General features: G+C 46.8%; 2 protein-coding genes across 6 annotated transcripts in view; one reads left to right on the forward strand and one right to left on the reverse strand.

Moving 5' to 3' along the window:
• Positions 1 to 1,187, forward strand: part of ANO10 (anoctamin 10) — a 115,455-nt gene extending 114,268 nt beyond the window's left edge. Inside the window, exon 13 of the mRNA XM_004676618.2 lies at positions 877 to 1,187. Coding sequence (XP_004676675.1) covers positions 877 to 942 — 66 coding nt within the window. The 3' untranslated portion in view covers positions 943 to 1,187. The remainder of the gene's footprint in view (positions 1 to 876) is intronic.
• Positions 1,188 to 6,323: 5,136 nt separating this feature from the next.
• Positions 6,324 to 21,143, reverse strand: part of SNRK (SNF related kinase) — a 44,695-nt gene continuing 29,875 nt past the window's right edge. For all 5 annotated transcript variants that reach the window (XM_004676263.2, XM_012735185.1, XM_012735184.1 and 2 more), the window contains 4 exons: positions 18,207 to 18,348; positions 16,840 to 17,052; positions 13,496 to 13,630; positions 6,324 to 10,172 (listed from right to left, as the gene is read on the reverse strand). In XM_004676263.2, the coding sequence (XP_004676320.1) occupies positions 8,954 to 10,172; positions 13,496 to 13,630; positions 16,840 to 17,052; positions 18,207 to 18,348 (1,709 nt within the window). In that variant the 3' untranslated portion in view covers positions 6,324 to 8,953. The remainder of the gene's footprint in view (positions 10,173 to 13,495; positions 13,631 to 16,839; positions 17,053 to 18,206; positions 18,349 to 21,143) is intronic.

A 21,143-nucleotide genomic window follows, 5' to 3' on the forward strand; every position in this document is an offset into this window, starting at 1 on the left:
CGAGCTGGGTGCTCTCCTCCTCGTCGAGCTGGGTGCTCTCCTCCTCGTCACGGTCTGTGCAGTGTTTGTGCTCAGAGCTGTGTTTTTCTCATAAGCAAATAGCCCTTATCAAGTCTGTGTGTGTATCTGAAGCCAAATTCCAAAGTAGTTACTCATTTATTCAAACAGTAGGGCAGCGCCACGGTCATCACCGAGAGGACAGAGGTGTCTGGGACCTGAAGGGCGGTCAAGGGCGGGAGGTGGGGCCCCAGGACTAGAAGCAGCAGGAGTCCCCCAACCTCACCGTCAAGGTCGCCTTGATCCTTGGGGACAGGCGACACAGTCTGGGGAAATGGACCTCTGCCCTGGGACTGACTGCAGAGGCTGTGCCCCGTGGCATGGCGAGGGCATTCCTCTGCTGGAGGGACAAAGGCTGGTAAAATGCAGTTTCAGAGCATCCACTCTGGGCCAGGGACCCCACCGCACCATACACCGTCTGCCATTGCTGCAGAGGAGTGCGTAAGGCACAGAGAAGTCACTGCCGAGGTCACTCAGCTTAGGGGCAGAGCAAGGACTCAGCCCGTCAGTGCTCCAGACGCCCTGCTCTGTCCTTCCACCTCCCCTTCACCCTGGTGTTGTAGGGAAGAGGAGGAGATTCCGGCTGCTTCTCTCCAGCACCTTCAAACAAGCTTATACCCACCCACACCTCTCTTTCCCACCTTGTCAGGGCCAGAAACCAGGGCTCTGCCAGGGCACCCAGGGACTGTGGGCAGCACGCGAGGCCCTGGCTTCTCAGGGCTCAGCCTGGCTGTGCTATAGCCTCGGCCTTGTGCAGAGCAGCCCTGGCCACCGCTGAGGCTTGCACGACTCACCCGGGCTCCTGTGTTCTCTCCACAGCAAATGAAGCTCGTGGCTGAGAACCTGAAGGAGGAGCCGCGGGAAGGCGAGAAGAAGGCGACCTGAGTGCCCGGGCTGCCCTGAGCTCAGGGGCACTGCCTCGTGGCTCCTGAGCGCAGGCGCTGCGCTTGGCCTGATGAAGCAGCTCCCGTGAGGCCAGCAGATGCCTCCCTCCGGCGTGTCCCTTCAGGGCGGTGAAGGGGGGAGCCGGACCAGCTTTTGCTGGTCCCCTCACCCTCTCCTGCCCCACGGTTTCGGCCCGAGCCTGCACTCACTCCGGCTGCCTGACCTGAGCCGCGTGCACCCGCGATCACCCACCAGCTCTCCTTGTTGCCCTCACAGGGACACACCAGCCCGCACGACCCAGGACCATGGGGTAGGGTGGCAGGTGGAGGTGAGCCGCTGCACGGTCACCAGAGCCGTTCTGAGGGGGCTTCCCGTGAGGCTCAACTGAGCTGGGCCCTATTTCCAATACCCAGTGACTCTCAGTACCTCTTCCTGGTTCTGTTTTGCAATATTTTACAGCCCTTTATCAACAGAACCGACAGCAACCAAGCTATTAAAGATGACTTGCAGCTCTCCAACCCTGCGCACGCACAGATGGCTCGCTCTGCTCTGCATGGAGCAGGGCTGCGTGGTGACGGGCGGAGCTGAGGGGGCTTGGCTGGAGGCTGTGCACCTGGGTGCCGCTTCCCAGAGCCCAGGCCGTTCTCAGGGGATGCTCTCCCTGGAGCTGCTGGACGCCTTTCCTGCACTCAGCTCCAGGCCTGTGGGGCACAGGGGGCACCCCTGAGAGATGAGGCTTGGCTTTGCCTGGGGTGCAGTCCACCTCCCTAGCTAGGCCCCTCCTTCACAGCACAGTACCCCTCAGGGGCCAGCGGTAGCCCAGCCCACCAGGGTGCGGACCCCGAGGCCCCGGGCCGCCCCCTGGCAGTGGGCTCGCTTTAAGAACCACCCCTCAAGCGCCGACCTGGCGTCCTCTTGCCGGCTGTGCAGACGCTGCGTGCCCACCAGCACTCGCCCGTGAAGCAGCAGCCCCTCCCGCTGGGCCTGTTTCCTGTTTCCCTCATGGCCGGGGCTCCACAGACCAGGAGCCTTTCTCCCAGAAAGCTGCAGGTGCCCCGGCACATGGGGGAGGGTTAGGAGGGGTGCGGGGCCTCAGCTTCCAGACCTGTCTCCCTCACTCGGGCTGGCGCCTTGCTTCCCTCCTCCGCATCAGGATGAGATGGCCTCAGTGGCCCACACATCACTTGTGGCCAGAAGCCCAGCCCCCGCGCAGCCACCTCTCGGTCGCAGGAGACCACTACCGTGTTTGCCGTGTGGGCACTCCAGGTGGCTTTGCCCTGCCCTGCTTGGTCTGAGGCACTCCATGGAAGTTTTTCAGTGGGGTTCAGCGCTTGACAATCTCTAGAACATGCCCGTAAACCCGGCTGCCACCACCACAGTTTGAGCACTGAGCCCAAGATCTGCCTCCTGACCCCAGCCTGGAGACCCGTGTTTCTGGGAAAAGATTCAGATGGAGTTCCTGGACCCTCTTTTCCTCTTCTCTACCGTCCAGCATGGGGGGCCAGTCCCAGGAGCCCAACTGGGTGAACCCCATCAGCTCGGTGCCCTGTGAGGCTCACCACCACCTCTGAGCCGGGACCTGTCTCCTGGCTGGTCGTGTGCCATGAGGTGCCAGCACCCGGCTGGGGTCACCTGTGCTGGAGGCTTGCCTAGAGCCTCCCTCCACCCTTCATCAGTCTGATCATGGCAGAACCACACCAGTCAGCCAGCACTGAGCCAGGCATGACAGAGGCTCAGGTCCTCTGGTCAGCTTGGACGTGCAGGACCCACCTCCACCATGACCGGCCCCGGGCCCCAGGCCCAGGGAGGTAGACAAGGGATGGGGGAGCCAGCCAGGTTGTCAAGAGGAAGGCTGCTGGGCCCCTGAGTTCTTTGTCCAGTGATCCAGCAGGGGCCACAGCCTGAGGCAGCCGCTCAGGAGGAGCGGAGGGGCCCTCTGTGGCCCACGTTCCGTAGACCTCAGTATCTGAAGTGACTTGGAGGCCTCGGATGTGCTGTCCCGCCGCACCACCCGCGCATGACCTCACCCCTCGTGGAGGGTGCTCTTCAGCCTCCTGGTTGTTCTCCACCTGGCACCTTTCTCAGTGGCATCACATCCCCTGACTCTTCTGCCTGCTGACTTGCCTGTTACTCTTGCTTCTCGCCTCCCTTCAACCCTCAGACCCAGCCTACACCACTGACCTGCTGGCCATAGGCTCCTTGAGGACGCCCTCCCCCACTCTGCTTACGCTACCTCAGGCCCTCATGGGGACCTGCCCAAGGTGAGGTTCCCCACTCCTGGGCACCCTGGAGCACTCCCGCGGATGAAACCCTTCTCTCCTCGTTCCTAGCTCATTTTATCACACACAGTTGACAATGTTTGAGGCACTGCCTCCCTTGAACAGATGGGGCCTCTGGAAGTCCAGCCCTGGCCTGGTTAAGATGGGGTGCCCTGGGAAATGGCGAAGAGGGAACAGCGGCAAATCTCCTGACAGGCCAGCAGGAAATAGCTAGAAAGGGCTGCAGAGCCTCGTTTCTCAGGTTGGGGTGAAGCCCGGGGGCACAGAGGACAATGCCCACCCTGGTCAATTAGAGGCAACTAGAACTCCAAGCCCAGTCTCCAGACATTGCAAGGAGGCCTGTGACTGAAGTGCTGAAGAGAACCTGGCAGCCCGGGGAAAACCCAGATCCAGATTGCACAATGCCAGCCCTGCCCCCATGCCAACTCGCCCCACAGGGAAGGTCCAGGGAGGACTGCTGGGCGGGCGGGGGGGGGGGGGGGGGGGGAGGTGGCAGTCTTCTGCCTTCTCTCCCCTCTCACACTGTCACACTCCCCACCAGCAGCGCAGAAGCTCAGACTTGATAATGATCTTGGTGGCTTTGGTGAGAAAACAAGCAGCAGGTGGTCAGGGATGTGCAGCGGAGGCCAGGACCTGTGTGCACCTTGACATGCCCTCTGGCATCAGTTTCCTCATCTGTGCCCAGTGTACAGACAAGGACACTACAGCATGTGGTCCCAGCGACTTCCCCAAGTTCTCACAGCAGTGCAGGCCACTGTCCACAGCACCCGCAGGCCCTCTGCCAGGATGTATGCGCCCCTTCCCCAGGCTCTCGCCTCATACCTAACCCCGGCAGCTCCCGACCTTCCTCCAGCAGGAAGTGCGCAAGAGGAAGACCAAGATCCGCAGAGAGAGGGCCCTGGGATTCAGACTGTAGTTACCCAGTGGGTTTACAAATCCCATGGCCTGCGAGGACCGCGTGGTGCCAGGCTGCCCACCTGGGTAGGGTCAGGGAAGACAGATGACATCATTCACCTTCCAGTGCTAACGGACTGGGAAACGCAGGACCAAGGCACTGGACTACAGCGTTCCACTTGAGGCCACATGGCGCTGGCATGCGGATATGCACCCAGTTACTATCTAGTACTCCCAGAAGTCAAAGGAAGCTGGGATGGTAATGGCAGTATAATACAAAGTGACTTTGAGGACAAAGAATAATTCCTTAGGGATAAAGAGCAACATTTCCAAACCCATGAGAACATACCATTCTTAAAATGTGTCTGTACCTGACAGCATCAAATTTCATGAATTAAAGCTACGAGAACTAGAGGGAAAACAAGGCAAATCCCTAACACTCAGTAACTGACAGAAAATCAGTCAGGATATAGAAGATATATAGGATATATAACCATTAACTTGAACTGATGGGTATAGAGCATTTCACCAACAAGAACACTTTTCAAGCATTCAGACATCTACCAAGCTAGCAATAGTTGGGCCATAAAACAAGTTGGGACCGAACTTTAAATGATGTAAATTATACACAGTATGATTTCTGACCAAAACGACGAGAGTAACAGAAATTTATATAGAACACCCCCAAGTATTTTAAACTATACTTTCGAAACATCTAGTTTTAAACCGATCACTGAGTGCTGCAGGAAGAGTAACGAGCGGCCAGGGCCACGGCTGGGAAGCCTTGACCACGTGTCTGCTGCTGTCCCAGTGAGTGATGAGGGGTCATGGGCCAAGCGTCAGTGCTGCAGGCACCAAGGGTCAATTTGGAATTGGAAGATTTACTGGTGGTTTGGGCACTGAGCTCAAAGATCACACAAAGATTCTGTTTGTGCAAAACTGATGAAGGTTTGGAGCTACCATTTATGATAGGAAACACTTAGGAGAGGAAGGCTTGAGGGAGAGGAGGTAAACCTGTTTGGGGGTTGATCCTCACACAGGTGTTAGACTGAACAGAGTTTGAGCACAGCTAGAAAAGGGAAGCAGAAGTGACCTTTAGGGTACCTCAAACTCAGAGATTATGAGAATGGCATTGAGGTGTATAGAACACCCAGGTAAAATGGGGTCCTGAAAAGGGGAGGAAACAAGCATGACCAGATCATTAAAATTCATCACTGTTACTAGTTTTTGTCTGGGGGTAAGGATGGATTGGGGAGCTGAGGGAAAATGGGTATCTTTCTTGGGGGTGAATGTTAGTGTGGGAGACCAATTATACCTCAAAGCTGTTATGAAAAATTGATTGCTGGACACAACATATGGAGGTCACCATGGATGTTTAACAAAGCAGTTTTGGTAGAGTGACTGCAGCAAGAGCCTGACTGAAGGGTTTAAGCGAGAGTGAAGGAAAGAAATAGTGAAGTTAGGGAATCAACTCACATTTGTTAGGAATGATCTAGCAGAGAAGCAGATTGGGGAGGCAAGATAAACAGTGATGAGTACTCACGGGGGCCTCCCTGGTGGTGCAAAGGGTTTGTCTCAGCACTGTGAAGCTATCACCAGCCGCTGCAGCAATAGTCCGATCCCCGGGCAGCGGGGTGACCCACATGGCACAGCAGACCTGTCTCCCCACTGTTCCCCTCAGCAGCGTACTTCGTCAGTCTGCCTGTTCTGCTCCCAACTGTGTCTGGTTATTCCTCTCACCGCCCCTGCATCTTTGGCCTGTACCCCAGTTCCATATGCGTAAATAAATCTTAAAAAAAAAAAGGCCCAAAATGGTAATTTTTATTTTCAAAAGGCATTCACAACTGCTAGAGTTTAGGTTAGAAAGAACGGACCTTGGAATCATGCTACCTGGAAGGGCAGGACAGAAATACATACAATGGTAGGAAGGTAGAAGTGGGAGCTTGAGGCAGTTTTAATTGCTTTAGTTGATTCAATTACTAGGGAGCATGGTGAGCAGCCTAATGGGGAAAACAGGAATTTGGGGAATGCAGCATACTTAACGGCAGTCCCAGGGCCCACTTGAGACCTACGCTAGTAAGTTTAAAGCAACAACAGCCATGATTGTTATTTTTTCAGTCACATCCGCTGGTGCAGGTGTGCAGCGTGGCCAAACCCAGCTGCAACTCCCCAAAGCTGAATTCGCGAGAAGAAACACAGGGAACACGATTTATATTGCTGAACACCAATATACTCTTTATTATTTGGATTCTTTTTCCCATTTGTCACATACCTGTCAATGTTTACACAATGAGGAAATCAACCAGCAGTGGAAGCAACCAACCAACTCAGCTGATAATTCTGTACCCTCTTAACACATTAACTCTTAATGGTAGGGATAGCTTTGATTCGTTCTCACGGTTATTCTTAACATCGGTGTCAAGATTGTCGCATCTTTAAATACAGATAGAACTGCCAGAAGTACATAATTTTATATTTATATTTATATTTATATATATATATATACACACACACACACAGGTATATGTATATATATATACACACACACATACAGAAAAATACAAGACTAATTGTTCTTCCCACAATATTTAATTTACACACTACTGTAACTATATGCAACTTCTGAAGACAGGTTAAGGGGTACAAGAAACTGTTTAGAGCAAGTAAGTAGTTTGGTCCAATATTATATTAACGTAATGGTTATTCGCTCCCTCCCTTTTATGTGTGGACATACTATGACATACAACACATGCACAATCATTCACTTAATGAACAAATGAGTAAGACGCCACTCAGACTAACATTGTATACCCAGAGGGTCAACCAACCACACACAACTAATAAGGCTATAATACAGCTATGCAGCATAATGGTCAACACTGCTGATCCTAAAGTGAGCACCATATATACATCTGAATATAAAAAACTGAATCTGAATCAAAAATCAAACACACATGGGTTAGTTAAAAGGTGCCATTCCAAGGCTTTACATAATCACAGGAAAAAGTATTTACATTACTTGGAAAACAGCTGCAACAAAGAGTTTATTGCCAATGCCCTTTATAAACTTCTCTCCTACGTTTAATACAGATGTTACGCTCACTATCTATGTGAACCACACATCTTATTTCTGGCCCTTTTATAAGATCCCTGCTCAAGAATTTCAAGCAAATATGTTCTATGGCTTCACCCACACGTCTATTCTCGTAGCTTTCAATTATAAATATCACAATGAACTAGAGCCGTAGCTTAAAACATGTCTAGCCTAGGTCTAGAAAGTAAAATAGGTATTTTAGCATCATCTTCACTTAGTTCAGTAGGTTTACTGTGAATGCAGAGTTCTGAGGAAAACACGTGGTCTCCTACGGGTGCAGCCGGCGTGTCCTTGGAGAAAGCGAGACCATGGAATGCGGTCCTTGGCGCCTGCCACTCCACGGACCGGGTGCCGGTCACTGCAGAGACGTGAAGGGAGGCTGATGAGTGTGGGTGAGCTCCGGGGCCCAGCCCCATCTTATCACCAACGTTGCTAAGCGTTTCTTTTAAGACTCCCCCAGGGCACAGCATGAAACCGTAGTCTCTGGCCCCTTCCAAAATGAGCAATATACTGTGTTCATAAAATGCCACAAAAGACGACTATCTGGTCAAAAGTAGTCTTCGTATAGGAATAGTTTAAAGCAAGAGTTCTTTGATTATTGTTTTGGCAGGAAGGCAAAGTGAAAAACACTTAGCAAAAAAAATAAAAATTTTTAAAAAAAGCCAACCAAGCAGATTTTGTGTATTTTTGTTTGTATATGTGAATTTTATCCCTTTACGTGATTTCGATCAGCCATTTTTCACAGCTAGCTTAACTAGAGGATGTAAAGTAATGGAACTAACAAGAGACAAGTCCTAAAAATCAGATCCCAGTAAGTTTTCTGAACTTACTGGGCTCTGACTTTGCCAACCTCTGTGTGCGCCTATGTTCCTGTGCTGGGTCTGCCAGTTTCTTCTCTCTGCGCAGTTTTAAAGGAAACCCGGGCATGCGCCCTACAGGAAGGAATTTACACTGAGCATCTTTTTGTTCTGTTAGACAGACATACACTCTATAAGTAGAGTTAAGACCATCAGTTCACTTTATCACATTACAAAATAAGATTGTCTAGTTGTAATTTATCACTACGGGGGAAGCTGCCTTATAAATCTAAGTACTTTATCTCACCTATTACAAAACAAGAAAATCTTTTTCTGTTCAATTTTAAGAGCCCAAACTTTTTTTTTCACACTGTAGCTTAAGACAAACAGGTGTGGGTATGCTGAAATCACGGTTTTAAGGTTCTCAGTGCAGACGCTCGCTGTCCTCTGCTCTGCACAGGCCTTACGAGGCCGGGCGTGCCCGCGCGGCCCAGGCCTGTTGGCGTCACGACATTATTGCTTTGGTTCTGTCTCAGAGTGTGACCGCGGAGTGTGCCTCAGAGCACGGAGTTTCCGTATCACAGAAGGTCAGGACAGGAATTTAGATTTTTCACAAGGAAACAAAAGCATTTTTTTCCTTTCTCTAGGTTAAGTGCAGAACATCAAATTTCTAAGTGCTCCATTTATATTAGGTTCCAAATATACATTTTAATTTAATCTTGATCATCCACATGAAAATTATAAATGTAAAAATGACACAACAGACTTTCGGCTGGAAAAGAAAAGTAGTGTCTAGCAGCATGCACAAGGACCATGCACTGTCACCGCGGCAGGCGAGCAAACCAAAAATAATAAATAATTGCTTCCAGCGCCCACTTGGCGAGAGAAACCGCAAGGGCCGGTGAAGGAGCGGCCCGCCCCGCGCCGAGCGGCGGGCTGTGGCGCCGTCAGATGACGTGGCAGCAGCTGGCCGGGCTGGAGGCGCACAGCAGCCCCTCCTCGGGGTTCCGCTGGATGTTCACAGAGATGGTCTTTTCACACAGAGGTAGCTGGAGCACGTTATTTCTCAGGTTCTTGCTCTTTATTCGTTCTAACTCGGCGGTGGCGCCTGCCACGTGGTCAGAGAAAAACTTGATGCGGCCCACGGCCGGGGCCTGGCCCGCGCTCCCTGTGGAGCTGATGCACATTTTCCACGTGGACTTCTCCTGGACTTTGACGCTGGAGAACGACAGGCCGTTCTGCGGGTCAAGAATGTACTTGGCGCCCCCGCGGAGCTGGGAGCCGAGACACAGGCTCATGAGTTTCAGGCTCTCGACCAGCTCGCCCGCGCTGCGCGAGGCCAGCTGCATGGAGTTGCCGGGGCCGGCGCAGCGGCGGCTGCTGCCCGACGTGTTGGTGGGGTTGCCGCCGGAGCCGCTGGCGGGGCTGCCCCCTCCCGCGTTGTTCTCGCCGGGGCTGGCCTTGTCCGCCCCTCCACTGCCGTTGCTGGGCTTGCTCTGGCCGCCGCCGTCGCCCTCACTTCCGGGGGGCCCCTCACTGCTGTCCCGGCGGTGCCAGGAGTAGGTGAACCCGCTGTCTTTGTCAAGCCGCCGTCGGCTCTCGGAGTCGTCATCGCTGGTCTCCGAGCTACTGCAGCTGGAGCCTCGGCCCTGACTTTTCCTCCGGTGGTAGCGCTTGTGAACTGTCCCGGGAGAAGCGATGTTCATCTTTAACCTGCTCAGCTTGGGAGGCAGGTTCTCATCCATGTCAAACTCGTCATCCGACTCCCCCTCCTCAAAGATCTGGTTGAGCACAGGCGCACTCTTCCTCGACGTCAGCCGGTTGGTCACCGAAGGCTTCCGGCGCAAAACCACCTGTGTTGAGAGGGACATGGGCTTCTTGTCCTCTTCATCTTCTTCTTCATCTTCTTCCACCCGAAAGAGACACTTCCGCCCACTGGCCGCGGATTTCAAGCCTGCAGGCGGCACCGTGGCCAGTGCTGGTCCAGCCAACTCAGGGAGGTCATCTTTCTTCGCTGCGTCACACAGGCCTTTACTCCTGTGGCCGTTGAGGACATTGTCGGCAGCCCGGGCAGGAGACTGAGGGACCGTCGTGTGGGACAAAGGAGTGGCGGTGAGGTCATCCTCAAGGTCCTGGGGCACATCGATTTTGGTTGGCCATGACTGCCTGTGTAACAGATTGGGGGGAAAGTCATGTAATAACATGCAGATTTTAGTAGGGCATATTCTATATTCTATAAAACTTACTAGGACAAAATCCACAGACTTAAAAGAAAAAAAGAAAAGAAAAGAAAAATGAACCCAGCAGCCCATACACCCTTTCAACATCCTGTAAACACCAGCAAGAACACCAGAAAAGCAAGTGTGGTTTTGAAACATCATTCAGCCTGGCTTGCTGGCCCCATGAAGAGTTCATCACGCTACCAGAGGAGGGCCGAAGAGCTACTCCATCTCTTCTACACTGCCACAAGAAAAACATCTGGGTATGCCAGCAGCCAATTAAACTAAATATAAATATGATTTTAAAATGCCCACCCAAGAATACTGAATAGTGAAATCCATTATTATTTAAACTGTGATTTCATTCCCCAGTCACACAACAAGAACACAAATTAAAGAAAAAGAAGACAATTTAAAAAACAACTTATGGAAATGGAGTCTCTAGCCTATTTTGTAAAAACACTGGAATTCTCAACGGTCCTCGCTAAACAGGAACATCTAAACAGTGACTTCCATGCTGTGATGGTTTCACTTCACACCAATTACACTATCCTAGAATAAATCCTAATTCAATCTGTAACTTTAAAAACCTCCCAGAAATGTAAACAGACCTTTTCCCCCTTCCTCAAAGTCTTATTCTCTCCAGAAGGTGGAGCGGGTCTGTTCACTGCAGTCACTCCTTTGTGGTTTATGACTGTAGAGTACTAAAAACAACGCAGTAAAGTAAAGAAGTGTCTCCGGACAAGTCCTCTACGCTCCACCAACACAGCTTCACAAACTCCTGGTCGCCGCGTGGCCTGGAAAGCTGCCCACCAGGTTCCTTTCAGTTTGCTCCTGAAAGCACTTGCTCAAATCCTCACCTAGCAAGCCCTGACAAGTCCTGTCACCCACCAGAGTGGCGGCCGATTCACTGAAGGAGGGGCACAGACTCGCCCCTGCTCCGCCCCAGCCTGAGAGGAACTGCTCTCCCACACTCACCCCAGAAAACATGGCTAAGCCTGCTGCTGCCCTGGCCGTGCTATCGGCTGCTCCTGAACTAGTAACCCAGTAGGAGTAACTCAAACTGTTAGTGACTCACACTTACTCTGCACATATATGCACCAAATGCTGTTCGGGCCTGAACCATCCTTACAGCACCTGAGAAAACCATGGCTTATCTCAATGAAAGAGAAGATCACTGGAAGAATTACTAGAACCAGCACTGCTCTCATGAGTGTTCCAGCTACTCACTGCTGTGAGGATCCAGTGGGGAAATCCAGTTCATCCACCACAACTCCGTGAAGTCGGTGCTGTTGTTATCTCCCCTTTACACAGAAGTCAAAAGACAACGTAACCCGCCACGTAACTCAGGCTTGAAGTGACATCTTGGTTGGGTTCTGTGGTTACCAAGCCAGAGCAGTGGCCCCACTCTGCAGCCTGTGAGCCCTCTGAGAGGATGCTCCTCCTGTGCTGAGGTAGCTCCCCAGAGGGCTTCACAGCCTCCTCGAATAGACCACAACAGGCTTCCAGCCCTCACTGACAGGATCCAATGCAAGCAAAGACCAAAGACTGCACTGAGGCTGGCTTTCACTGGCTTGACTGCCCAGCCCTCTCCCCAGAACTGTGGGCTTGAACATCAATCTCTGGACCCCGTAAAGATTTCCACATTCCAGGTCACTCTGGCTCCAAGGCATGCCCAGCAAGTTAGGTCCTTGACAATAACTCAAGTTTTGTTATTAGGGTTCTGACAATAAGTCACAGTGACAATAAAGAGGTGGCAAGCAAGAAGATATCCACCAACCGCCAGCGGCCCTGGTCGAGGAGGAGGAGGCGCGTCCTCAGTCTCCACTCCAGAACCCCCAGGGTGGCAGGAAGGCAAGCACGTGCATACAAGGCTCTGCCATTTCTTTATAGCTCGGTTGGTTTTGCAGTTCTATAATAAAGGAACACAAATTTAACTTATTTTCCTATCTGGCCAACTCTGGAATGAGTTCTGATCTGTTTCACTTAACAGAGAATAGTTTAAATCCAAATAATCTCTTCTCAAAAGTCTGGGACGGCTCCAGCCAGACTCAGTGGCCTGGAGTGTGGCAGCTGTGCTTGAAGCTGTTGGTATCCACCAGAGGGCTCAGGCCAGGCCTATGCTGGCCGAACCTGAGGCCCGAGTGTCCCCTCTCTCCCTGCGGTCCTCCCCCACGTGGACAACAAGAGCATGCCGATTTTTCATTACAGAAGAATATACCCAGGATATACAAGAAATTACTAATTTCATTTCCAATGAAGCTAGAATCCTGTCTTTATCCTTTACCCACCCCAAAATGCTTTTTTTTCCTCTTTTCTGTCACTCCAACCCAAGTAACAACCTACACACTGCAAGCTGATTGTAAGTGATCTGAAATCCAATGATTTTCTTTCTCTTTTAAATAATCATGATTACACAACTCACTACACACACTCACATACATAGCTGAATGGATCAATATAAACAGAGGATTATTCAGATTCAGGAGCATCCAATTCTATGGATTAATTTCTCTGAATAAAGACAAATTTCAGAGATTTCATAATCATGACACAAAAAGTAACCATGCTTCAATCTAAATGGACGGCTACAAGAAAAGCAGACATACAAGAAAAGCAGGGAGGCAGGGGAGAGGAGACAGTGAAAGGGAAAAAAGAAGGGCAGAGAGCACATACAAACCTCATTGAGCTGTTCGGGTGCAGGACAGTCACCACAATGACAGCAAACACAGGTATCCCAATTTGAAGAACTTTACACGTATTAATGCACACGCCCCTCACCACAACCCCCAGAGAGGGAACATGATTATTCTATTCCACAGGTCAGGAAACTGAGTCAGAGAGATTAAGTGATTTCCCAAAACTCAAGCAGCCAATAAATTCTCTAAGTTAACCCATCATATCCCTGAAATCCTGCGATGACATCATGGCACAAATATGCTATGCATGTCTTTTAAAATTATTTTAGGTTACAAGGTTAAGGAGAACTTGACCTTGTCCCTGGAATAAAAAAAAAAATTAAAAAGAAAAAAAATGAATCGCTGTAGGTCAGACCTAGAACAACTGAACGAAAACCCACGGCCCTCATGCTCGTGTAGACCCTGTGTGGTTTCTCCAGTGAGGCTGTCATCACCATTTTCACTCTCACCCCACACAATTAGGAAGCATTTAAACAAAAACAAAACAAAATAAAACAAAAAAATAAAGGGAAAATTCACTATTTCAAAATGTTAACTTACTATAAAATCAGTGAAGTTTTTTTTTTCTCACCTAAACTGGGCCTTAATATTGCTAGGACTTGCAGATCTGGTCTGTATTTCTTTCTCTTGCTTTTCCCTCAGGATCCTTTCAGCAAGTAAGAAGTAAGTAGCTGTGATGTGATTATATCTGTTGGTTTCCAGGGCTCTGAGGAAAACAAAGGGAAGAATGAATATAAGTTACATTAGCAGATTTTTACCAGTAGAACAGATTTTTTTTAAGTACATGCACGTGAAATGATTTGGAGTCTTTTAAAATTATGAAAATAAAATTATGAAAAAAACGCAATCAAGGAAAAAAATTCACAGATCATTTTTTAAATTCCAAAAACCCACATAAAGCTATTGACATGAAAAATACAAATGCTGCTGGTAACAGAATGTGGTGTTTTAGACATATAAGAAAAGGCAATGAAGTTTCTGAGAATGTATACAGTATCCAAAAATTTCACCTGTACCAAAGAGTTTACTGTTGTTAAGCTGGCTTGCTTGCTTCCATTAGATGCATAAAATTAATTGTATAAATGTGCATTTAAAATATTAATGCCAATCAGAAAAATTAGGATAAATTTCTTATACACTGCATATACTGGCATTTTAGACATTAATGAATTATTAATGTAATTGAGATTTTGCCATTTATCTCTTCTGAATTAAAAATCAAAGCATTTATTCACTTCTTTCACAGTAATGGTTGCCTCGGGACCTTTCTGGCAGGTGCCCACTGGAGATGCTGGGTGAAGCGCACGGGGCACACAGCCGCCCACCCTCTCGCAGTTGGCCTGTTCGGCACATCACCCCAGAGTACCACAAGCCTCACAAGGCCCAGAAACGTGACACTGTGCTTTTCAAAAACATCCTGGAGTTAGTGAAAATGAACCCAATGAACGCGTGGGAAAGAAAAGGTACGGAAATCACTTTTCACAAAATATACAGTGGGGTCAGAGCTAATGGAGACAGTGCAGGCTGGGGTGTGATTCCAAAGAGCCCAAGGTGAAACTGAGAGCTCAGAATGACTGTTCACAGCAGTTTCTTTAGCTGTGCACCCGATCGAGTCACTGCTTGTGTTGCAGGTATCAACAAACCTCTCTTTAAACTCGGGAATCACCTGCAGAATATACTGGAGGCAGCAAGAGAGCTCGGGTGTCCTAGCAACATCTTCACTGGGGCACTTACCCATGTGAAGGGCAGGCACAAGGTATCACCTGAGCAATCTCTTTGGCTCTGTACTTAAATTGACAGGAATTAAATAGTTCTCTATAATGCTACTGCATGTTTTCATTTAACCTAAGCATATTAAGTCAATGTAAGGAGATACAAATCATCTTTAGCCACTCAAGAATGAAAATTCACTTTCTCTACATCCCTAAAGGGAGTCTTTGGCAGGAACAGTAACTACCCTGCTCGTCCTGTTCGTTCGGGCCATTTAAGTAGCTGTGGGTTGGTCTGTGAAAACTCACAATGCCCTTAGAAACCTGCAGACACATGCATTTAAACCTGGTTTCTGACCCTGGATTTATTTCATCAGTCTTCCTTTCCAGTGTACTAAAAACACTTCGAGAGTGTGTGTCCGTTATGCAGGCACCACCCTGCTGGGGCAGGGCCTCCTCGGTGCTCTTGTGGCAGTGCTGCAGTTTTGCAAAACCTCCTTGCAGTAACTGGGGCAAAGCACTCAGTCGTGCCAGAGAGGCCCACTGGTAGAAACCTCTTTTTGCCCCTGGGTTATGTCCTCTTTTCATTATATCCAACTGTTGCATTCAACAAATTAACTTCATTTGTGAAAATGTTTTGCTATGTTTATAGACAGGGTCACTTAAAAAATGAATCTTTGTTAAAAATCTACAAAGAGCTAACAAAACTCAACAAAAATAAAAAAACAATCCCATCAACAAATGAGCAGAAAAGCTCAAAAGACATTTCTCCAAAAAGGAAACTCAAATGGCCCCCAAGCATATGAAAAAATGTTCGACATCACTTGTAAAAAGGGAGATGCAAATTAAAACCACAGTAAGATACTACCTCACACCATGAGAATGGCCCATATTAAACAAGCTAGCAACAACAAATGCTGTCAAGGGTGTAGAGAGAAAGGAACTCTCCTGCACTGCTGGTGGGAATGCAAGCTGGTCCAACCACTGTGGAAAGCTATGTGGTTTCTCAAACTGCTAAAAGTGGAGCTTCCGTGACTCAGCAATGACCGAGGAATCTATCCAAAGGACACCTGCACCCCTATGTTTATTGCTGCTCTATCTACAATAAGGAAGATATGGAATCAACCCAAATGCCCTCCAAAAAATGACTGGATCAAGATGTGGTACATATACACTATGGAATATTCTCAGCATTCAAAAAAAATAAACTTATGCCATTTGTGGCAACATGGAGGGAGCTGGAAAAGATCATGCTTAGTGAAATAAACCAGAAAGATGAAGAAAAATTACTGGATGGTTTCACTCATAGCAAGAGTGTAAGGGATCAGAAAAAAAAAAAAACTAACTGTAATAAAATACAAGCTAAAATCAACAAACAACTATAAACCAGAGACATTCTACAGGGGTGGAGAGGAGAATGGAATCAAAACTAGGGTGGGAAGAGCACACGGGACTATGGTGATGGGAAGTCCATGGGGATTACAACCGAGTTGAAAAAATGTACAAAATAAAGAATGATGTAAAAAAAAATTTTAAAAAGATGAAAAAAAATGAAATGAATCTTTGTTAAAACAAAGCACATGCATCTCTTTTTGTCCCCTCAAAACTACATCTCTATATTTCTCTTGACTCCAAACTTCTTGGGTTATTAAACTCTGGTTTTGGCTTTAAAGAACTTATTTGGTGGGCCCCAGGCTTCTGCAGCAGGGTCTGTAAGGGTCACAGAAGCATGTACTCTGGGTTCTGTGGCGCCCAGTGCAGTCACTGTGGCCAGTGAGGGTTTACTTACAAGAACGTGTGACTGGCTTGAGAAACCAATCCCTAACTTAGAGCACTCTTAAGTGTGTTGTACTGCCCCATTCTCCCTGTTCACTGCAAGGACTCAGGGGAGACACAGGAACAAAGGATTCAAGGAATGTTCTAGGAAACAAAATAGGCTACTCTGTCCAGCCCTGGAGGAAGGAACAAAGGCCAGAGCAGTCACTGATACTACCCAGACATGACTTACTTGTTTACGAGTACAAAAACAAACACAACAAAACCTATGAGCCAGGCAATGGGTCGGGAGCTCTAGAGATAAATGACAAAACCCTTCTTGCCAATTAGCAACTCTGTCCATAAAGCAGTGGCCACAGGCCCGGATCAGCTGGGGACCCATTCCAAGAGCCCTCAGCCCATGCCCCTCCATTAACGAGTGCTGACATACTCTACAATGGCGTCTCGATCCGCTATGTCCCCAAGCACCATGCGCTGAATGATGCTGTTGTGCTCTTCTTCTGAGAGGTTTTTGTATGATACAAGCGGGATGTTATACTTTGTGGCTGGTGAAGGGTCTACTCCCTGAAGCCAAGGATGGTTTTCAATCTCTTCTAAAGAAGCTCTTCTCTTGGGATCTCTCTGTAGCATCCGTGTGATCAGGCTGCAAAGGAAGTAAGTCCACTGTTAAAGTTAGCTCCTGAAGAGGTTATTACTTGTGGTTACTTTATTCAAATTTATTTCCCCCATTTATACATCAATTTCATTAGGTACACTAGTGGTGGTGATGGGGCAGATGGGAATAAAGAAGATTTATTAGTACCACCAGATTGAGCAACGAAAAATCACAACCTCCAGCTATGTTGATAAATCCAATACACAACTACAATTTCCTATCATTTAGCATTAACTCTAGGTATCAGAATTTACCTTTGAATTAACTGTGGCTTGGTGGCATACCAGAACCAGACACAGTATCAGTGGTGACTGATATTGGTCCTCACACAATTTTATGGTCCAAATTAGTAAGTCTGAACACTCAAGTTCTTATCCATACCACCACATAGCCTAACACGGTATCAAAAGATCCAAGAAAAGATTCCTCAAGCTATCAGATTTCCTTCTTATCAGCTAATGGAAGTAATTCAAAATCCTTTAAGTTAAAGGGCTGTAAACTTTAGTCATTATTACTAAAATATACCAACCATAATGTCAATGAAATACTAAACTTCTGACAGTTATTCTATTACATTAATTTTTCATTATACATATGATAGTTACTATAAAGTACTTTAAAGTTCAAAAATTCAACTTGCACATATTTTGGCTGCTGGCTTCCCATAGCCACATAAGTCAAAAGAAAGTTCTCTGGCTCAACTGGGAGGAGTGTGTAAATAAAATGAGATCAGCTATGTAAATCCTAAAATGGTATGTTGATGGTCTATTTCAGGAAAGAAAATGCCCTAACTCTCCGGAACTTAAATAACTGCAGGTGGTCTTGCTTTCTGTGAATGCAATTTCCATGAAAGTAATCACCTTTTGTGAAGATGAAGAGGCATGTATGTAATGGGTTTCTTGGAAACAGGCACATTTAAGACATAGACTAATACAGCCTGTACTTTAACACTAAACTTCAAATTACTCTGGGACTAACCCACCAAAATATACTTAAAAGAGTAGTAGAAATATTAAATTCAAAAATTAAAATGAAAACAAATCCTCAGACATTATAATCACCTCAATTTTTTTACACGTTAATGGAATAAAGTAAAATTTCTGAGTGCTTAAGGTTTTCTACATGCTTTATTTTTTACTTACTCTTTACATTCTTTAGACACATGGGACGGTACTGTATATTTACAATCCATAATCATTGTCAATGTTTCACTGTCATTTGCCTCTTGAAAGGGTGGCTGCCCACACACCAACATGAAAAGAATCACTCCCAGACTCCAAATATCTACAATCAAAGACACAGTGTTAAATATGGAACTGTTTTGAAATCCCAAAATACTAACATAAGTAAAAATAGACTAACAATATTATTTTAAACAGTCAAAACCACTCATATTTCAAAGTATAAACATCTAAGGAAGCAAACTTAAGCCTGACAGGGCAGGGAAGGTATTTGTCTTGTTCACCGTTTCTGTGTCCGATGAAGGTCACCCAAGTGCCAGGTACACGGCGAATGATCAATTCAATGAGGAGATGCATTAATTCATTTCCTAACAATAGGAAGGTCAACTGGAAAGGACCCATCAAGAGTCCCCAAGCACTGGATAACACTGCTGTTTCTGCATGACACTTTACTATACAGAGGTAAAACTGAGACATGCAAAGGATTTTGCCTACAAAACCCTTTACCTCAGTTGTTCTTTACCTCAGTCCTGGGGAGCTAACCAGATCATGTAACTTATAGTCATTATACAGACTTGAAAACTGAAGTTCAGAGAGGAAAAGGTGAGAAGAGCGTGGAAGGAGTCTATATTGTTTTTTCCAGTAAAAAAAAAAAGTCACTGGCAATGACTTCAGATGAAAGGTACACAGGTTAACACACACTGATCACTGAAAACTCAAACCTAGTGCTATGACTATCTGAAGCATATGGTTTTATTGCAGATCTAGTTACAGGCTCTTGATTTACAAAAAAAAAGGGGAGGGGGGAACAATATAGTTCCTTGGTTAAATCTTTCAACTCAAAGAACTGTGGGAGTGGATAGAAAGAAAACAGACGTTTCAATGGTGGGAGTCACTGGCTTTCCTTTCCAGCAGTTCTCAAACTAGCTGGAAATGAGAGTTCAGAAATGAGTACTGAAGCCTCATCTGCCAACATTCAGTAAGTGAATTTTCAGAATACAATTGGCGTACGCTATTTCTGGAGTTTGGGAGGTGGAATCTATATTACAAAATTCATTTTTAGGCAAGTTAGCAAAAGAGTAAAATGTAAATTAGACAGAATAAAAGGACATACTAATAATTAATTTACGGAAAAGCAGTTGCCAAAGGGGGAGAAAGGTATCATGACTGCCAAGTGATTTTCTAAAAAAATCATTTCCGAACTGGATTACCTAGATAGCAAAAGAAAGAGCAAGAATTAGAAAGTGGTAAGAATGGAAAGACCAGAAGAAAGGTTGTAGGAAGAAGCCTCGACTTTTTCCTCTTTTATCAGTGTAGCCAGGAGTCAGCAATAGGAACAGAATGTTCTAAACCCACTGCAGATAGAGCAGGGAGGGACCTTTTACTATGCCCCTTGCAACCGGCAGGATTTATGTAATCACTTTTTAGTTCCAACTGTGGTCACCAACAGCTGACATATGACCCTAAACTATGTAAAAAGCAATACATTCTTAGAATAACAAGCACTGTTACTGCAGAATTGGGACCTGGGAGCCATTTAACAAAACTAGGACCTCGCTTTTTTGTATCATCAGAAACCTAATCACTACAGTTCTTGATCGAAGACCAGGGACTGGTTCTACAAGACACGACTGGAGACAACTGTGAAACCAGGAAACTGCCAGGTCATGCTGAAGTAACAGTGTGAGATCAGGGCAGAAGGGGAATGAAATATGTGTATAAGTCCACATTATTCCTGGTTCTAGCAGTACTCTAGTTAGCAGCTAAGTCTTATTACTTAATAAGAGGTCATTTCTTTTCTTTAAAAAAGAAATGTGAGAATGAGTGTCATTACCCGAAACCTACTACAAAAAAACAAAACCAACATAAAAACCTTTCCCAGACCAAAATCCTTCTAAATGTTCCTTGGAACTCCAAAAAACAATGCTACCTAAACAAAGCTTCTCTCTGGTCACCCAAACCTATCTGTCCACACCTGTGTTCTAGGTGGCAGCCAATGGCTCCTACACCCAATCCAACCTTAGGAGATATCCCAAACTCCCCACTCCGTGGGGTCCTGATCTGTGGGCCACAGATCCTGCCGATTCTATCACACGCTTAGTATGCTAGATTTAAATGATTCTCAATCCACCACTGACCCTCATCTTCCAAGAAGTCTTCCCCAAATCTTGTAAGCTAGGCCACCTGGTGACTTCAATCAGTATCATCACGAAGGCCTGTACTTACAGATTTCTCCTGCTGCCTCCATTACACAGCTCCTGGAACAGGAGTGTGACCTTTGCAAGGTGGTGCTGACCTGATGCTGTCTGCTGTATGGAATGGAGCTAAAATGAAAGAGAAAGCAATACTTCTTGCAAATACTGTTTGGGGAGGGTCCCCAAAAGGCAGCTGAAGAGGAGATTTCAAGTAGAGGGGCAGACAGACAAGATGATCCCTTTCAATAAAAGCTAAGAAGAAAAGGCGACTAAAAAATGCCCAGAACAGAGCGTGGCTGGGGGATCATGAAGAGCGGCTGCTGTTTGTTTTAGTCAGATGTTTAAGGCCTTGTGAACATTTGTTTTTTCCAGTCAAAAGAAAACAGGAGAAAGTTCTAAGAAGTCAAAGGTTACCAATCACATACTGTGCAACCTCACACATGCACACAAATCCAAACCAAAGCAGCAGCAGACACCCTTCCAAGTGATTTCAAAAATCACTTTAGAAATCTGATTTGGATCAACAAGTGAGCTTTATAAGAGTTTAAGAGGGAAGAGCTGAGTCAGGCTAACATGTAATAGTTGTGAGATTTCTTTCAATATGGTTTAATGAAAAGAGCATACGTGGGCTAAAGCTTCAGAGAGACCAAGGTTCAAATCATACTTTGGTCACTTAATTAAGCTATGTATTCTTAGCCAAATT

This window comes from Condylura cristata, unplaced genomic scaffold, assembly GCF_000260355.1.
Source record: "Condylura cristata isolate star-nosed mole 26May11 unplaced genomic scaffold, ConCri1.0 scaffold00004, whole genome shotgun sequence".
NCBI lineage: Eukaryota > Metazoa > Chordata > Mammalia > Eulipotyphla > Talpidae > Condylura > Condylura cristata.